Source organism: Silurus meridionalis, chromosome 8 (genome assembly GCF_014805685.1).
Source record: "Silurus meridionalis isolate SWU-2019-XX chromosome 8, ASM1480568v1, whole genome shotgun sequence".
NCBI lineage: Eukaryota > Metazoa > Chordata > Actinopteri > Siluriformes > Siluridae > Silurus > Silurus meridionalis.
This window is the reverse complement of record NC_060891.1, coordinates 17,804,141-17,819,848: the sequence shown is the minus strand read 5'-3', so window position 1 is coordinate 17,819,848 and position 15,708 is coordinate 17,804,141. Positions and strand designations below refer to the sequence as shown.

At 38.9% G+C, this 15,708-nt stretch overlaps 2 protein-coding genes across 2 annotated transcripts; both read right to left on the bottom strand.

Moving 5' to 3' along the window:
* Positions 1–1,870: 1,870 nt before the first annotated feature.
* bmp2a (bone morphogenetic protein 2a) lies at positions 1,871–5,533 on the bottom strand. Its single transcript, XM_046856620.1, has 2 exons — positions 4,283–5,533; positions 1,871–3,805 (listed from the first exon to the last, which is right to left on the bottom strand). The coding sequence occupies exons 1-2, from the start codon at positions 4,605–4,607 to the stop codon at positions 2,958–2,960; spliced, it is 1,173 nt and encodes a 390-aa protein (XP_046712576.1). The 5' UTR covers positions 4,608–5,533; the 3' UTR covers positions 1,871–2,957.
* Positions 5,534–6,341: 808 nt separating this feature from the next.
* Positions 6,342–7,663, bottom strand: gdf3 (growth differentiation factor 3). The gene is made up of 2 exons (XM_046855957.1): positions 7,303–7,663; positions 6,342–7,226 (listed from the first exon to the last, which is right to left on the bottom strand). The coding sequence occupies exons 1-2, from the start codon at positions 7,646–7,648 to the stop codon at positions 6,400–6,402; spliced, it is 1,173 nt and encodes a 390-aa protein (XP_046711913.1). The 5' UTR covers positions 7,649–7,663; the 3' UTR covers positions 6,342–6,399.
* Positions 7,664–15,708: the final 8,045 nt, after the last annotated feature.

The following is a 15,708-nucleotide window of genomic DNA, read 5'->3' as shown; positions in this document are numbered from 1 at the left end:
GCAGAATAGCTCATCTTCTTCATTCATGGGCTTTAGGTTTTACATTTATGGCATTTAGCAGACGCCCTTATCCAGAGCGACTTACAACTGCGCAACAGAGGGTTAAGGGCCTTGCTTAAGGGCCCAGCAGTGGCACCTTGGTGGTGGTGGGATTTAAACCTGTGACTTTCTGATCCAAAGTCCAATGCCTTAACCACTGAGCTACAACCTCCAGGCTTTGGCTGTTACATCTAAAGGCTATAATATTAAATTTTTGGGGACCACTCTGGCATTTATAATAAGCACTTATAAGATGTTTGCTTTCGAGGCACACAACAGGATTAATTGTTGAATGCCGTAACAGATCTATCATATTTATATGGCCAATAAAGCTGGAATTGGCAATCTTCCCGCCTTAAAGCACAGCTGTTCCTAAATCTGTGCTTTGCTTCAGTGAAGTTAGGCAAAAAGGCTATTGCAAGAGCTTGTAATGTAGCATGAGAGAGGAGTTTCCACACACACTGGCTCATGCACAGTTTATACACTTAAGCAATGAAAACAAACAATTAAACTAGCAAGACCCAAATGCCCTCACAGGCAAAAACACATTTTCTGCTGCTACTTTTGTGAGCTGTGTTCAGAGTTAAACGTTTGCATGCGTATAAATTAACTTGTTGCCTCCTGAAGTAAATAAAAATACCAGCATTTGGCCACTGACTCTGCAGCACAGCACTTTTGGGTCTATGATTTCCTTGCACTGTGGTCAGGCCCCTATAGTGCAAATGCAGTCCAGATGAGATCCTGGTTCAGGGTTATGAGCTAAATGAGAGGCTTCAGGACAAATTCCCTCCATCAAACTTCTTTGCCTGAAATCAAGCCCTGCTGGAGCTCAAGCAAAGCCAGTATTGTATGCACATGTGCAGTTCTAAATGAGGTTTGAATGAGCATTTTTTATATCTATATCTATCTATCTAGTGGGCTATTAAGGGTTTATGAATTTCCTTTAAGTATAAAGTAGTTAGTTGAGGCAATAACATTGCATGAAAAGCAGCCAGTTTTCATTAAACTTTGGCTTGGAGCCAAATAAAATCCAGTGATTATCTGTTATGCCATCAGACCAGGGAGCAGAAGTTCAGAAGTTCCTGTGCTTTTATCTCAACCATTAAAATGGCCTCAACACAAATTATGAACCATAAAGATCTTTACCTTATCACTAAATCATTGTAGGAATTATGGGCATCACAACAACTATGCAAAAAGAATTTTTTACAGTACATCTGGATCAATCAATAAAACTACCACATCCCTTGATAGACACATTGATAGTTTATTGCTGTTCTAGTGAGGATGACCAGATGCACTGAATACACTATCAGCTTCAGCACACACCTTAAGGTAGGGTTTATTGGTTCCCTCATATCTGTAAATCACACACTCTTATATAGAAAGAAAAAAAAACCTAGTGAAACTTTTTAAACCATAGAGTTACTGACCGTCTAATGAACTTTGAATGTTTTTTTTTTAGACACTCATATGTCAAGACATTCTATCAACCAAGCGAAGCATGTTCCATTTTAACAAAAGCCGTAAAAGAGATAAAAAGAGAACTTCCCACAGCCCTCGTTTTATGATCTGCAGAGAAGTGGAGCTGTAATCCCTCTGACATTTAACCTAGCTTTAAGCTTATAAAGCTTTTGTTCTGTTACCTTTCACATTGGTTATTTTATTCAGTGTGGAGGGCAAGAGTCGTTCCATTACCCAGGTCATCTATTTACATTGCCCTGTTAATGAAAAGTGGGTGGATCATAGTTAAATGCAGTTTTTTAAATGTTCAAGAATAGTTGTATCAACCGCTCACTGGTGTTGAACACCAATAAAAAGTGTTTAAGACTCCTAGACAAGAGCTGTTTATTATTTTTTTCTTATACATCCTTGACATTTGAGATCAAGTAAGTGAACACTGGGAGGTTTGGCCAATTTCATGAACATATAAAGCCCCCCACCCCCGAAAATAAATCACCAAGGGTTAATAGTCTAGCATATCTTTTGTCTAGCAGCATGGGGTTGCATTGTGTAATCTTTTCGGACATGTAAATGACAAAGAATCTGACTTCTTCAACAGCACCCCCCTTTTGTATGAGTACAGCGTTCTTGAGGCATTCAAATAAGTATCATGCCATCCCATGAACAACACATATTCAGTTAAGGAGACTTGACAAGGTATTAAAAGGTTAATGAAAAAACCTCAAAAGAACTAAAGCATCAGGAAAAGAAGAACATAGATAGCAATTGTGTTTAAGGCTATACTGTAGGTAAATTTCATAGACTCATAGTGTGACTCACATGCATACCAACAACGTTCCTGAGGATTCAGTGTGAACTACCTGTCACATTGCTTCTAGATAAGTGCATTCACATTCACCACTGCTCATTACTTACAAAAAGCCCAATGCTTTATATTGTTTTGTTCAGTTAAATATATTTAGTACTCCATTTGACACTATAGTATGGATGGAACTGAAATTGCAACACATCTTTAACCCTTTAGGACTTTAGCAGCTCTGCACAGAGTAGCCCAAGACTTGTATTTCCAGTCGAGCAATTAAAGGAGACACATAAACCCATCTAAAGTGTTTTACTATTTTACGAATCTAGCTATTTTTTTTTTCTTCCTGATTATACATAAATAGATATAAACTATTCACTAAAAGTGGTTACAATAGAAATAAATACAAAATCTGACCACTATACTTCATGTGTGTAAATTGAATTTAAACTAATTGAAATGTACATCATAAAAGTTGAACTCCAATTAAAATATTTATTTTCCCATTAGTGGACATAAATATAGATTTATATATATTTATTTCAAAATATGTGTTTTTAATCCTTAAAAAAAAACTTTACTTAGCATAAATAAAGGGTAGTATTGGGAAATAAAGTGTCTTTGCAAAAGTGTGCTGTAGTGTCCGTGTGCTTCAGCGGCACCCACAGCCTTCCACTACCATGTCCTGGTAGTTTTTCAGGATGACTCGCTCATATTCATCTAAATAGAGCAGGGAAATGGGGCTCAGGTCTGTAGGCACACAGCAGGCCTTGGGAATGTTACTATTCACCGAGTTGACCAGTGTCTGTACAATGGCATGGTTAGTGGAGTTTAGGTGATCTGCTAGAGGGAAAGGACACTCTCCTTGGCAGTAAAAGGCATGGTAGCCTGGTGGTGCCACTATCCAGTCATTCCAGCCCACATCGCTGAAGTCTACATAGAGCGAGTGCCTCCTGCAGTTGGCTTTGTGTTTCTTCTTTGGCTTGTTGACTCGCACTTGGCGTTTCTCGCGAGAGTGGAGCACGTGTCCTTTGCCATCGTGGCTGAATGTCACCAGCAACGGCCTCATCTGAGGCCACGAGTCTGTGCTGTCATGCAGTGACCTGCTGACTCTGACATGTCTCTTATAGTCTCCCCCTGCATTGCCTGGGTGAACCACCTCCACCACAAAGCCGTGGTTGGTGTGACCCTCGGCGGTCCACCGCAAGACAGCGGGACTCACATCAAAGCTCTCCCACTTGCTCAGACTGTGCTGAACCAGTCGGGTGTCTAGAAGTCTGGTGATGGGCTCTGTAAAAGGAAGTGCAGGCTTGATGATCTCATGGATGTTAATGCGATGGAACCCTGCACTGCTGTTGCTGCTACTGTTCATCATCACCTGCTCCCTGTAAATCCTCAGCTCAGCTGATGTGAGAAACTCCTCTCCTGGGATGGAGCTCAGATTAAAGAGGAACCTTTGAGTCGTCTTTCCACTGTGACGTGACAGCTCCTCTGTAGATTCTGGAAGAGATTAAAAATATGAACAGAGTACACTCATGTAATAAAAAAGCTGATATACTCTTAGTCACAAAGCTATTTGTAAGTAAACTGAATGAGTCAAGGTTGCACATGTAATCTAGAGAATGACATGGTATGTGATTTATTTTTAGTTACTTTCCAAAGGTTACTAACACAGGGAAATCTGTTGCTCATGATATTATTCTTAAAATCCCTAATTAAGATTTTAAAATTTAGCTCCTGCATAAAGTTTAATGTAGAAAAAAATCAGTTTTTATTAAAGATTTTGGTCATATTCACACAACATCCTTTTTAAATATCATATATCATTCACACACATTGTGAACTTTCCCTTTGCTATCCATTATGTTACATCTGATTATATTTCCATGATTACACCTTTTTTTTCTTTTTTTTTCTTTTTTTTTTTTTAGCTCCACGAACGTTATCAGTGCGGTCAGGTGAAGCGAGATGGCTTACCATCATGATGGAAGCTGCGTACTGTGTTCGCCCGACTGGCGGACCTGTCCACGCTTCTGCCCACTGTGCTCTTCGCTTTGTGGTGCTTTTGCTCGGCGCCGTTGGCTGAATAAGTAGTGAACAGATCCAGCATGTACTGCGGGACCACTGCTGACCTGCTCGGACTCGGTCTCTGCTTCAGTCCGAACATGGTGAGCAGGCGAAGCTCGAAAGCGTCCAGCGCGTCCTGGGAGAGGAGGTTCTTTCGGCGCCCGATCTCCGGCAGGAGAGCCGTGCAGCCTCCGAAGAAGAGTTGAGCGATGAGCAAAGCGAACACCGGCACCATGATCACAGCGAGGCGGAGATACGAGGCGCAGAAGACGGCGAGATCAGACTGCCACTAGCCGCCACACACTTTCACGGCTCCGGTTCGAGTTGGCCATCGCTTTTATTATCAATCTTTTTAGAATCTATTAATTTAAATCGAGTAGATTGTTCATTAATCACTTACTGAACTAATGTAAATACATCGCATAAAAGGGATGTCAACTGTGAGCCTGTCATGGTAGAAACTTCTTTCTTTAATAATAGAAACGCGCAGCAAGAACCAAGGAAAACACTCACAGATCACCTTATCAGCGTCTCCAAAGAAACATCCTTAACGAGTCAGAGCAAGTATCCGCAAAAAGTGTCTCAAATAAGACATGGGAAGGAAGTGGCGACCTTCTCTGCGAGGTGCTGTGTCCAAGTGAAGTCCAGCTAAAGCCAGTGCGCAGCCCACTACTGCGTCCCGGTCCTTTCCAGACACGCATCTGATGAGCTCTGAAAGCTTGCCGAAACTCCAAGCGCGCAGTTTTTTCTCTCTTTTTTTCTATTTCTCCCTTAAAACTTTAAAGTCTGTTATTGTAAGTTTTCTTTCACAAAGTGTTTTTCATTTTAGAGCGCGCCACCGCCGCACAGCTGTTCTGCAGAAACCAGAAAGGTCCCAAAACACCGAGCGCCTTTTCGTGCAACATGTTTTCAGCTTCAAAACACGCGTGTTGGACTCATTCAGACGTCTTAGTGGTGGTGTCTATTCTACTAATGAGGTTTAAAGCATTTTAGGCTGGAAAAAAGAGAGTGAGAGGCGCACACGCACACACGCACACAAAGAGAACCCCGGAGTTTAATGCGCAACAGCCAAGTTCATTGAAGTCCTGCTCTCTTTCTCTGCTCAGGCGTCTTTTTGTTGCTCAGTGATGTCACGAGTGAACACATAACCGGGCAAAGGAAGGGAAAAAAACTATTCATGCTGTCAAACAGGATTATTAGCTGTCTGGGGCGCATGTTTCCGGTATATTATAGACACAGATAGATTTACAAAGCAAACTGCTTTTTTTGTCCTAGTCATCCTATTTTTCCTTGGCTGAATGAATGAATATTATTATGGCAACATTAAAGAACACATGTGCATTAAACTAGCATAGTCCGGAGTAGGTAGCGTTCTTCAGTTATTTATAAATGGAGATTAGTAATGTTTAAGTGTACTGGATAACATTTTGGACAGCGCGCCAGCCAGTGGCGGTTATCGAGCTTACACAATGAAATAGGCAGCCTAAAGCAGGGGTCTCCAACCAGTGGTACCGGCTCATGGACCATCTGGTACCTGTCAGCACAGAAAGAATAAAAAAGGTTCACATTTTTTCCCTTTTTATTGACTTTTGCGGTGCGCAAATTGGGTTTTTAATGACCATTCCCGCATGTGCTATAGTCTCCCCACACTTGTTTCAGTCGCAGTATTTAGTAATTTAGATCGCACTGATTCCACGAGATTATTCGAGTTACATTTTCATTATATATGTAATAATTTAACTAATTATTCGGATCTTTTGAGTTTGGATCCAAAAGGTCGTGAGTTCAAATCCCAGCCACACCAAACCACGTTTGGGCCCCCGAGCAAGGCCCTTATCCCCATATCTGCTCAGTTTTATAATTGAGATAAAACGTAAGTAGCTCTGGCTAAGGGCAAACCTCCCCCCAACCCCCATGTACGTGAAAAGTCCTAAATGACAACTGTATAATTTCAATAAACGCAACACTTAAAAAAAAAAAAATTTTATTGTATGCATATTAATAAAAAATAAAAAAAGCAGTACAATTCATCTACAACCACATTCATCCACTACCATGTCCTCATAATGTCTGAGCACGACGTTGTCGTTATTATCGTAATAAAGCATGGAGATGGGGGACAGTTTGATGGGAACGCAGCACGGCTGAGGCGTGCCTTTCGGGTCAAAAGAGTGCACCAGGGTCTGCAGGATGGCGTGGTTCGTCCCGTTCAAGCTCTCGCTCAGAGGAAAGGGGCATTCTCCATGGCAGTAATTAGCCACGTATCCCTGGGGCGCGATGATCCAGTCCTGCCAGCCAACGTCTTTAAAGTCGATGTAGAGGCGTCTGGCTTTGCACACGTTACTGGGAGTGACGGGTATGTAATACGCGCTGCGCTTCTTTCTCGCCCGGCACTGATGCGGGTTCAGAGAAACGACCACGAGCGACGCCACCAACTCCGGCACCTCCAAGTGATCTTGATGCATGAGGTCCATCGCGCAGTCCTGGTCCAGCTCATTGTTCAAACGCCTGGCCTGCAAGCTCAACACCACTCCGTAGTTTGTGCCAGGTCTTCTCCACGATTCGGCCAGATCGGTCAGGTTAACCCTAATAGTGCCTGGAGTGTCGTGGACAGACTGCGAAAGCAGCAACCTGCGGCTGGATTCCTGATCCATGCCCTTTAACCCGCTCCTTAACACCCTGTAGATGTGCATGTTGAACGCCAAGTCTTTTCGCGACGCAGGGAACTCGTCGTGTTTGAACTTTACTTCCAATTGGGCCAATGAGAGCTGCTCCACATCCTCCAGCACAGACATGTTAAAATACAAATGGTGCTCCACGCACGCTGGACTGCTGGAGTCAGCAAACAGCCTTCCTGTAGAGAAACAGAGTTGGTAGATGATTAGAATTTATAAAGACCCGGGAAAAGGTCAATGAAATAAAATGCTCACCTTGGTCTATGAGATATCTGACGATGTTTCCTCTGACTCCATACTCCGGAACTGTGCACGCGTCTGACTCGCGCTTCTTCTCGGCCTTCTTGAACATTTTCCACAGCCCTGAAGGCACTGGGGTATGGACTGCCGGTCTCGGTCGACTTAAAAGCCCAAGCGAGCTTAAAAACAGTTTTTCTTGAATGTGCGCGTTTTCACTGCTCGCAAACACACCACACGACAACAGAAATAAAAACCTAAAACCAGCCATATTACGCACAAAATGCGACCCAAGCGCGCTAAACAGTACTTCATTCACCTTTAGGCCCAGTCTGTGCGTCGCTAAAAGTGTGAGTAGCGCCATCTGATTGGGGGAGAAGTCAAAAGACGCTAACAAACCCGGAAGTAATCGGATATGCAAATGAGATGCACATGGTAGCTTTGAAGTTAGAATAATTTGCCTAATAAAACATAGTCGTTTTCAGCATATACTAACTAAGATTGTAGATTTGGAGGAGGTTCTGTTTAGTGCACACCTGGGTGTCAGTTATTACATTCACAGCTTAAAGACCAATAAAAGTAATGAGCAACACAAGAACTTTGAGTAAGGATTTGGACTGTAATTAATATTTTATTTAATCACCTATCACTGAACACCTTAGCAATGATGGAACTGTAATGAATGGACATTTAGAGCCACTCACATCAAGATGGGTTCCCTTTTGAGTCTGGTTCCTCTCAAGGTTTCTTCCCCATGTCATCTTTTTTCTTTGCCATAGTTGCCACTGGTTTGCTCATTAAGGACAAACTTTATAAGAAAACAAACTTATAAATTCTTTTATAACCACTTTATCGCTGTAAAACTGAAATGAGACAGTGTCCATTGTTAAAAGCACTATACAAAAAGCAATTAAGCAATACCTACTATAGCACAGTATATCAAGTAGATGGGGAAGGTTACAATAAGCTCTTTTCACAACAGGCACACTGAATCCTAATCTAAAAGTATGGTTACTATTGTACAATGTCAGCCTATACTAATATTGAAAAGAAATACCATATACAGTCTGAGCATTTGCATGTGCTGGAACACTTTCCCTAAGTAGTTTTTATGCCTTTACAACATATTGTCTGGCTATGTAATGTTTTTTTGCCTTTAGTCTGCAGCTGTCCATACATGTGTCTGTCTGAGATTCTTGTTAGTGCAATATCTCAAAAACAAGTGGTTGAAAGATTTCTATAAAATTATCCTTGTAACCAGAAGAACTATTAAGATTTTGGAATTGATCCAAACAGGGTCAAGGGCACAACAAGGTCAAACATCAGATTTTCTTTTAAATAGCTGCCTTCAACCTTTGAAGTATATTATATTCTATTTCAGGAACCCAGTTAGTAACTAAAAGACTAGACTTCTTAGTGGTGGCGGCATCCCAAATGTTCTCAAGTGATTTAATATTTTACAGCTGTAGACTATTAAACAATAATTAGTTTTAATAATGAAAATCAATCAGTGATGCGCAAAATAGTCGTATAAAACCATAATTATACTGCACTGCATGCTAAAGAGGCACACATAAGCCTATGGCATGCTTCCAACTGCCAGTCAGGCAAAACGTTGAATACGCAGAAGACGCTAAAAAATTATTTGGTTAATTTCGGTTCCATTCAAGTGCATTCAATTCAAGTCAATTCAACCCTCTCAAAGCCATTCCGTTCCCCCAGGCGCTACAGTGTCCTAGAAATACTTAACACCCATTTCTTTTTGAGTGTACTGATGACTGGGTGGTTCTTTGTCATTTAGTTCTTTCGTCATTTGAAGTATACCGCCGGATTTAGGCTGTCACAGCTACTACAATGACAGTCTTATTAAGGCAAGATGATCAGAACCACCCCATTTTTCTATTCTAAAAAAGCTGAAATCTATAGACCTGTAGAATAGTGGCAGTATAAATCTACTCTTCGATATCTATTGTCATCCTTGGATCTACATGCTGCATCCTACTGGGCCACAGAGAAAAATGTTTTTCATCAAACACATTCCCAAGAGCAGTGATAGAAAAGCACTGACAAGACACAACTGACTGATCCATTAGTGTGTTCCAGATAACAGTTTCTTGGCTGAACTCACTGCTTACATTCCACTTGTACAGCACTGACTGAAAAATATAGAACAGTGAGCAGGGAGCAGGCCTCAAAGGGTGGGTGAAAAATTGGGTTCATTGACCTGGGTTATCTTGAAATTGTGTGATTGTGAAATTGTGCAGTGTAATTAAATCACTGATTTGTCATTAAGGAGTGGATTTGGGGTGTAATATTTGGCATTAAAAACAATTTCCTCCACATTTACTTAGATATTATTATTATTACTATTTTTCCCCGTGTCTGTTTACCTCTGAGTAAGATGTGCATGTGTGGTATAGAGCTGCATTGATACCATTACAACAGGAAACACAATCTCTGACAACCCAGCAATGAAATAAGCACAATTTTAAACAAGATATTGTACTCGCCTCTACATTTGTCACAATCACACTTTGTGCTCTACGTTTACTCATCGACTCTTATTTCAAACACAGAAGCCACAAAAAAGTTTTGGTTCACATTCAGAGACACAATGAAAAACACCTGTGAAAAATGAGAAGGTCTTAGTCATGAGATTTTGTAAGACTCATTTTTCACTTTCTAGGATAATTTATCTTTGTGTTGTGGCAGATTTGACAGTGTTGTCCTGCAAAACCTCTCTTTTTAATTTTTTTTATTACCCTAGTCACAGAGAACACTGTAAAATTACCAATTACAAAGTGGTTTTACAAAGCATATTAGAACATTAAATGAAATCAGAGAAACAATATCAATTGTCAGTCACTATGTATAGAATTGTTATAGCTAATATTCAATATGCTACATCATTTTAATATAAATAACCTTTAATATAAATATCTCTATAATCTGTTATCATTTAGGAAATGTGAACACGCTGACAAAGATTTATGTCCTTTTTCAGTAAAAGTCTCATTTTCATATTCATGTATTTCTGTGTGGAACATTTTTGCCAGAAGTCTTTGGTATAAACAGAAACATGTTGTAGTACAAACAATATATAATTCAGATACAAAAGTGCACTATTGCACTTTGCAGAACCAAATGGTTGGGTACTTATACAATTATATGAATAGGATTTTTTTTAAATAATTATTTTAAAATGGGAGGGAGATATGTGGAGGATTAAGCAATTACAGATACTTACAGTGCCATTGTGTTACTCCTGTATTTAACAGCATACTTACAAACATTCACAAGTGATATTTATTACATTGTGTTTAACTGCAAAGGCCTCAGTATCCCAGGCACAAAAAAAAGTCATGTATAAATGAAGCTTAGTCCCATATGATAATGGAATACACATCTAGTCCTCTCAACGTCTGTCACCCTCACATAGTACTTCACTCAATTACAGAGTAGAGGCACTCCAGACATTACATCAATGACAAAAACAATCATCTAGTGTCTGCTCCCTTAAAGCAGGGTCAGCCATAGAGGTGGATTAGGAAGATAGCAATCGGGATCACCACTGAGACACACCAGGAGTACAGCACTGTGAGGAATTCGGCTTAACCGAATTCAGTTTATTTTCCTAGAGTAACACAGTGACACAAGTGTGGCAGTGTTGCTCTCTATCATTCTTTATAGATGAGTAGTAAAGTTTTCTAGATTCCTAACATAAGATAAGGATAGTATATAAGCATATGGTCGATGGTGAACAAAAAAGAAATGTTTTTTTATGCTTGTGGGTCTGGTAATGAAAGAGTTGTTGTGTTATTCATCTGGAGAGTCCCTGCAATACATCACATCCGCAGATCTTCACCATTTATCACCCCATCTTCCTGTTATTAGTTTTTATGTCAACAATAGCATGGTTTCGAGGGGGATTTCAGAATGGGTTGCAGGAATATAATCATTTATATGTTAATGCTGTAACATTACACACATTTTTGTCACCTGATAGTCTCAGTGAATACATCACCTGGATAGATAGGGAACTTAGAGCAGAATTAGGGAAAGAAAAATGTGTTCTCCGGATAAAATAATCCTTTACACTGAGAAAATATATCATTCAAGAGACATGATAAAGTTGATTATAGTGCCTTATTTCTTTATACTTTGTAGTGGCCAAATATAGATCAGTGTATTCACACTACTGCAGTGAGATTGTATCAAATTTCACTGTGAGCCAAAGTTACCGTAGGACCGGCTTCAATAAGCAAGAAATTTAAACTTTCCTTTTCAACTCAGTTCATAGAAAGTGCTTTATGTTTTATTTATATGTAAAGCTGTTTAATAGATTGTGAAAATTGTGCAGCAGGGTTTTTCCTTATAGGTTTTCTGTAAAAAAAAAAGTTTAAGAATTTTCAGATTTTTAAATAATTGTTTCCTGATATGGTCTTGAATCCATGTAGTTTATGAAAGGAAACAATTATCACTTCAATCTACAAGCTGTCTAATGATCTATTGACCTTCAGCAGTATCTCCTGCCAAGAGAGTGTTAATGAAGCACGTCTTTGGGCTTTTTGTTCTTCTGGCAGAGAACAAATTTGAAAAAAAATAAAAAAAATTACTGCTGAACTGCATAAATTGTGCTTTATGGCTAAAATGTGACATTTCTAATTTATTTAATTCGGTGGTCAGCAGTTTGATAAAAACATGTAAAGCCTAAAAATATGAGGACTGATGGAACTCCATACTTCAAATATATTTAATACTAGCTTTTACTGTCTTGAGTTCTGGCTAACGTCTGTGAGATATACAGTTTTACTATTAAGATTTTCCCCTCATTTATGTAGGTTTCTGGGTTCTCCAGTTTCCTTTCATCTCCTTATAACGTCAGTAAATGGATTGGTGAATAATTGCCCCTAGGTGTTAATGAGTGTGTGAAAGTGTCAGTGCAAAGGCTGGCATTTTATATAGTATGTATTCCTACCTCAAACCCAGTATTCCCAGGATAAGCTCCAAATTCACTCTGACCCTAACTAGGAAAAAACACAAATGAATATACAAACATATCTTAATTTGATCAATGTTGTATGGTTCCACATATCCACAATGTAATTACATTTTTACTATTTTGTCCAGAATTCAAAGTAAAGTAGAGCCAGAGTGTACAAAATAATTTAGCTTGAGTTGCATCAGTTCTGCTTGGTAATAATGGATAAAACACTGTAGCTGTTGCATGGATATAATGCATGGCTCAAGCTGAAAGGGAAGCTTGGACATGCAATCAACATTTCACCACATTGGCTTAGCCAGTGGACATAAGCCGCGACTGTCAGTGCATGTGTCATCGATCTCTGTGGCTTGGTCTTGAACTTCCCAGTGGAATGCTGTGGATGTCAGTTATCTTTCCCACTCACCATGAGTTCAACAAGTACAAGAGTTGTTGTGTTTTACGAGAAGCGGTGGACAGAGTACTGAGAAATGATGCTTTAGTCAAAGCATAAACAATGCATCAAATAGTATTTAATTGCATATGGAAGTACATGAGTGTCATAGTCAAATGTGTCAAAAAAAAGTACAACTAAAAAAATTAAGCTGTCATCATTTAATTATTGTAAGTTTGCAATATCATTATCTAGCCTTAGATTAGCTAATGAAGTTAATGCTAGTGTGTTCTGTCATTAGAATAGAAATTAAGCTACTTGAATAAAATATAGCAAGTTAATTTCAACAAATTAGCCCAAAATACCTCAACATTTCTTCAAATTAGATGAAGTTTGTGCCTTCTAGGGAAGAAAAAGGAGACCTTGTTTTATATTAGTCTTTATTTTCTTCAGCATACTGAAATAATTTATTGATGTAAGTTCAGAGATGCTTATTCTTAGGTTTCATGCTAAAGTTTAGTAGCTTTTCCATTTTTTGATGGGTCTAGATTCTAAATTGATCAATTTGTATAGTGTATAGTGTTGAGTCAAAGTCTGGAAAGAGAAAGGAGGCTTTTGAGATTAGCAACCAACACTCTGGCAGTATAAATATAAATCATTTGCATAAAAAGTAATTAATTGTATAATACTTTAAAAGTTTACAGTCTAGAATAAATAAAAATATAAATGATATACCAAAATAATACCTAGGTAGAGCATTGAAGTCCAAATACAATACAATACAATACAATACAATACAATACAAAAAAAAAAAACATTCAGAAAAATCCAAATGGAAATGATTCAGATATGCAACAAGGGACATCTTAATTTGCATATATCTTTTTCTTTGCAAAATATTGATTTCATAAGTATTATCACTTTTCACACTTAACATTTAATTACTCATCTCATGGAGATAATAACAGCACCAAGCCTTTTTCTGCAATGACTAATAATCTTGGCAGCATTTGTAAAAGCCTCTTCGTCCATGTTTCTGTGCTGAAAATATTGAGCTTTTTTTTATTCACTTTGGTCTGAGCATGTTGCCTTTCAGTTTAGATCAAAGGTTTTCACCAGGTTTCAAATCCAGTAACTGACATGGTCATAGCTAAACATTATGAACACATAGCTAACTATTTCTGAGCTGATTAGGACATAATTTTGTTGAAAGATGGATCTGTGGTTATGCTCTAAGCTTCTGTCTAAAACTACCAAGTAAACAGTCCTAAAAGTTAATTTTATACAATAAGTATTGCTTATTTTCTTGAAACATCCTGGTGTTTACTTCACATGAACATTTCCTGCTCAATGTCAGAGCTGATCTTGTTTAATCTAGTTTAAAAATTGTCATTTATGATGCCACATGTTTATCAATGTATTATGCTAAATAAAAAAGTAATTACCCATGCATCATAGCACTGCACAGGTCAGTTTAGACAGACTGCTGAGATTTATTTTTATTTCAGCTTACCATGTGCATAAGTCTGTGTGTTTTGTCTGGGTTTTTGTAGAGGAATCATTCGTTTCGGTTCTCTTTGAGAAAAGGCCTCTCCATCTTTAGTAATGTACCATCCATCTCCTGACATCTGTTTGGTCACATGTTCAGCCACTTTGTGAACATATGCTGCTCAAGAATGGTGAAGGGTTATTGGCTCAAAAGGATGTGGTGGCAGCATGTGTGTGCATTACAAGGGCCATTTCCTTGCCTTGATCTTGTCCGTGTTTTATGATGGAAAGACGGAAGGAAATAAATACATAATCATTCAACCATTATATAAAACTACTTTCAACACATGGCCTTTTTTCACCAACATGTTTGTGTCTACACAGGAGCTTGATTTAATCATCCCATTAAATTGTGGACAGAAGTTATTCTGTGGTCAACCTTGGAAAGGATGTGCTCGCACTTCATTATGGCTTCAGCTAAGCTCAGTACAGAATGTTTATTTGACTTATATTTGTATCTGCTATTACATATTTCAGGATAGATTTCTTCCTTTAAAAACCTCAAAGACCTTTTTTATAGTGAAGCAAATTATGTGACTATCTCAGCTATAAGATTTAGGGTAGAGAAATATTTCTGGATGTTGCAGTTCTGGGAACATTTGAGTGAAAGTTTCAGCAGAGCTGGTGAAACACTGAGATGCTCACAACAAACATATGTACAGTTTTCACTGCTTTATTATAATTTTCTTCAAAGCAGGCTTGCGCATTGAACAAGGGCGATGTGGTTGACCAAGACCATCCTGAGATGTCCTGAGGCTAAACACTTAGCAATATAAGGCCAATCGTTGCCTTAGTGGGTTTCGCTACAATGCGCAGAAGTCACAGAGAGCATTGCGCACATTCCACTTTAATTGTACACTTGTTGCCTTCAAAGCAAAGAAGCTGTAGTCTAGATTCACGGAATCTGGGATACAACAATAAGCCACACATCCGTCCAGCCCAAAGCCGCAGGCTATTTAAAGGTACAGTAGGCTGTATTTTTTCGCCACTAAATGAAGCACCCACCCTTCCGCTACGCTACATATTGGAAACAGATGCTGCTGGTTGTGACGTTTAGCTAAGTTCTGCGCATTGTGCCATTTTGTTTCTTTGTTTGTGAACCGATGCAGAAATGCAGCCAAAAAAATTCAACAGTGAGTGATTGGTTGAGGCACTAAGCAGACACAAAATAATCTATATGATACTCTTTCTATGAAGTAAGACTTTTTTTTAAGAAAGGCTTTTAATTATTTTTTTATTCAGCTGCCCATATTCTCCCGGTCAGGGTTACCACTACCATGGAGTGTTTGGCAGAAATGCACCTTCATTTAAGCAATTCACCATCCAACATGTTTTGTAGGGTCAGAGAAAACAAGAGAACCCAGAGAAAACGTATACAGAAGCACGGTAAATATGGGAATAATCACAGACAGTAACCTAAGCTTAGAATTGTACCAGACACACTGGAGGCTTAAGACAGTAATGCTTAGCAGTGCACCACCATTGAAGGCTTTAAAGTTTG